This window comes from Asparagus officinalis, chromosome 8, assembly GCF_001876935.1.
Source record: "Asparagus officinalis chromosome 8, Aspof.V1, whole genome shotgun sequence".
In the NCBI taxonomy this organism is placed as follows: Eukaryota; Viridiplantae; Streptophyta; class Magnoliopsida; order Asparagales; family Asparagaceae; genus Asparagus; species Asparagus officinalis.
In genome coordinates, this window is record NC_033801.1 from 75,648,104 (window position 1) to 75,652,011 (window position 3,908).

The 3,908-nt window shown below is 50.9% G+C and overlaps 1 protein-coding gene across 1 annotated transcript; it reads left to right on the forward strand.

The window, feature by feature from the left end:
- On the forward strand, positions 509–1,270 carry LOC109821386. The gene has a single exon (XM_020387577.1). The coding sequence runs from the start codon at positions 509–511 to the stop codon at positions 1,268–1,270; it is 762 nt and encodes a 253-aa protein (XP_020243166.1).

Below are 3,908 nucleotides of genomic sequence, written 5' to 3' on the forward strand. Positions count from 1 at the left end.
CAATTTTCTACATTTGGTATCAGAGCGCTGCGGTGTGTGAATGCCTAAGATCATGGCAAGATCGGAGTCCCCGTCATCGTCGAGTCATGTCACTGGCGGAGAAGCGACATCAAATGAGGGAAGAGAGGAGAGTATTACACTCAAATACTCGCTGCTAACAAGCAGCAACTATCCGACGTGGTCCATAAAAATGAAGGTCTACATGCAGGCTCAGGGCGTGTGGGACGCCGTCGAGGCCGAGGGTAGAGTCGACAACCGACGCGACAAGATAGCACTCGCGGCCATCTACCAGGGGGTGAATGAAGCGATCCTCCTTCTCCTCGCCGAGAAGATGACGGCCAAAGATGCGTGGGCTGCGTTGAAGTTCATGTACGTGGGGGCCGATCGTGTGATGAGGGCGAAACTGCAGACCCTCAAGAAAGAATTCGAGGCTCTCCGTATGCGATAAGAGGAGTCCGTCGATGAGTTCGCTATGCAGCTGACCACGGTGGTCAGCAAGATGCGCGCCATGGGGGAGAAGATGGATGACATTGCTGTGGTGGAGAAGGTGTTACGAGCAGTGACACCAAAGTTCCTACAAATTGCTTCCACATTGAAGCAGTTCGGTAACTTGAGGGAGATGACGGCCAAGGAGGTGTTTGGCCGGCTCAAAGCACATGAGGAGCGGCAACGAGGTTTTGACGACAAGGAGGGTGAGCACTCACTGCTGATGAGGGCTGAATGGGAGGCCAAGGCGAAGAAGAAAGGAGGCGAGGGCTTCGGTAGTGGCTGGAAAGAGCGAGATGGAGGAGGTAGTCGTGGGCGCGGCGGTGGTCGTGGCCGTGGCCGGGGACATGGGCGCAGCGATGAGGAGCGCTCCAACGACTCTAGCAAGAAATATCACAAGTTCGACAAGGCGAAGGTCCGCTGGTATAACTGTCAGAATCATGGTCATTATGCTTTTGAATGCCGAAAGCCGAAGGAGGAGAGAGCCCACTTTGCTGAAAAGCAACACGACGATGAACCTACATTACTTCTGACCGAGGAGTGCGAGTCCCTGTACACGACTCAAGGAGAGGGAGAAAATATGATGTTTCACGAAGAAAATATGAAGCCAAAGCTGAGCAGCGAAGAAGTGATCTACGAGACCGACATTTGGTACCTGGATACTGGTGCTAGCAACCATATAACTGGTTGTAGGAAGAAATTCTCAGACCTCGATGAGAAGGTGTGCGGCAGAGTCAAATTCGGCGATGGCTCGGTCGTGGAGATACAAGGGAGAGGAATGTAGGCATCGAAAATTGCCTATAGGTCTCCACGAACAGCTCAGTGTTAAGAAATAACGATGAACGTCACCATCTGGTTCACAGAAGCTTGATTGATGTCGGTGAACGCTTGAAGTAAACTGACGAACTATGTGAAACAACGGAACTTCGGAATGATGAAGATATGAACCGGTCGGGAACCTCGTATCTTTCACAAACGGTGAAATACCCTTCGTGTCTCATTTATTCCGCAGATGATTTAATCATTGGAGCTTATAGAACGCCTCGTCGGCTTTCCAACGCACTTTGAATCACTCAAATCCGAGTTCGGACGAAGAATTTACGGCGGAAACAATGAAACAGGCATAACACGGCGTCTCAGCTTGAATGAGACACCCCGAGGTGTCTCGGCCCAAGCCGAGACACCACCCTTGGGTGTCTCGGCCAAGGCCGAGACACCCTAGGGTGTCTTGGCCCAGTTTGAGACACCATGGGGTGTCTCCAACGCAGAAGTGGCCTTTTAGGTGGTTTTAACCACCCGAAACCCCCTGGAGCCTATAAATACGGACCCCGGAGCCTCATTTTTTCAGATCTGGAGTTTTGGAGAATTGGCGAAGCCCTGCCGGACTGAAGAGTGATCGAGTTCTTCAACGCAAGAGATCGAGAGTCGTCAGATCTGCATCACCCGCATCCAATCCTTAGTATTATCCCGTTGTGGTAATTCTAAGAAGAGCAATTATCTCGCTGTTGTCGAGATAAGCGCTTATGCTTCTAGGTTCCTTCGCGGATCGACGGAATTCTAAACCTGATCTGATTGCTAGGTAGTCCACGGATATCGACGTCCCCGTCACCGACTAAAGACCCACGCAAGCAAGAAACGACTAACGGATCTTGCGTTATTTTCGAAAAGTTGTAATCTTTCATTTTCGTTATTCTTTTTATTGAATGTTTTGAATTCTTTGTAAGCAATCCAAATTATAATGAATTCAACAACGAAGGTAACTTTTTCCGAAAACAAACTGGCGACCACAGTGGGAGCCAACAGCCTCGCTGCCGAGGTTGTCGTGCCGCAGCCAACGATCAAGATCCTCGTGGCTGAGGAAGTCGGATACGAGTTCGACCAGCAGAAGTTCAAGGAGTATGTCTCCTCCTCCTCCTCCTCCAGATCTGCCTCTCCTTGCAAGTGCAGGAAGGCCTCCTCCTCCCAGAAGATCCGTCGGTCTCCAGATCTGAAGACCCAAGAAATCGATCTCCCCGTAGCCGATGCTACAGTCGTACCTTGTAACGGTCTGCCGGCATCCAATGAGACCAGATCTGCAGATCTGAACTCCTTCGCGATCAAGGAGCCGACTGCTGAAGGCGCGCTAACTCTATCATAGAGAGCACGTCAAAGGAAACGCCAACGCCTCGCGCGCCAATTCGCCAAGGCTTTGGATCAGGTGGATGGACTCCATTACCAAGCAGATCTGGAGTTCAGAAAGCGCCAAGTGGCTAATCTATCACCACGACCCGCATCAGAATCCTCCTCTCGATCTCCAATTAACGAATGTGTTCGTGTCAAAAGAACCCGCTCTACTCTCGAGGAGCGAATCCAGAAGTGCCGCACCTTGCTTGCGCATGCCCGGACCCTTGTGCGAAAAGCACATGAAATGCAAAAGAACGAGGCAGTTAAGAGATCGTCGAGATCCAAACAAGTTTGGATGCCAAAAGCCAAATCGGCGCCTAAGGCAAAAGCAGGCGACGTTGCTCTCCGGCCTTCGTCAACTCCAGATCCTGCTCCCGCACTAAAGCCCTACCGCAGCGTCCAAATCTAGAGTCCCATTGAAGGATTGCGTCGGTGCTCTACCCGAGGATCGAGGCAAAGCACCTATTAAAGAATGCTTGGGACCGTTAAAGGAGCTTCGAGCAAACATCCAGACTGGGGGTCGTACGCAACCTCCTAACGAATTAATTTCCATAACGGCCCGCTTGGGGGTGCGTGCAGAAAACCAGGAGCCCGTTAAGGTTTCACCCTCACAAGGGTGTGATTCCAAACGTGTGACTCCTGTAGATGCCAACAAGGCAATGTTTACTCAGAGGAAAACGCTTCAGACAGACGAACGCGTTATACCTGAGAATTTATGTAAACAGCCGATAGGTTGCTCTGACCGTAACGTCGATGAGTTGTACTATCGGGCTGGGGGTACGAATAAATCTCGAAAGAGAAGTACCCGGGAAGCGGACTCTCACTGTCCGTGTACCAAAATTATCAGGGCAGTATTATCAGCGTGTAGCTGCCCCAAGACCGCTCCGCAGAGGGTCTCGGTATTCGAGAGGATCTCCGATGGAACGACGGTTGTACTATCGGGCTGGGGGTACGAATAAATCTCGAAAGAGAAGTACCCGGGAAGCGGACTCTCACTGTCCGTGTACCAAAATTATCAGGGCAGTATTATCAGCGTGTAGCTGCCCCAAGACCGCTCCACAAAGGGTCTCGATATTTGAAAGGATCTCCCCCAGAACGCCAAAGACCAACCCAAGGCGTTTCTGTAGAAAAAGTCCAACTATGCGAGATGATGAACTTCCAGAAGTCACAGTTAATATGGTTGATAAGGGGAAGTCAACGCGAAACTTCAATCCTCGTCATCTTTCGGACATATCCCAACGTATAACTCGGTTACGGTC

Coding starts and splice junctions, on each gene's coding strand:
- LOC109821386 (XM_020387577.1), top strand. CDS start 509: ATGGGGGAGAAGATGGATGACATTGCTGTGGTGGAGAAGGTGTTACGA.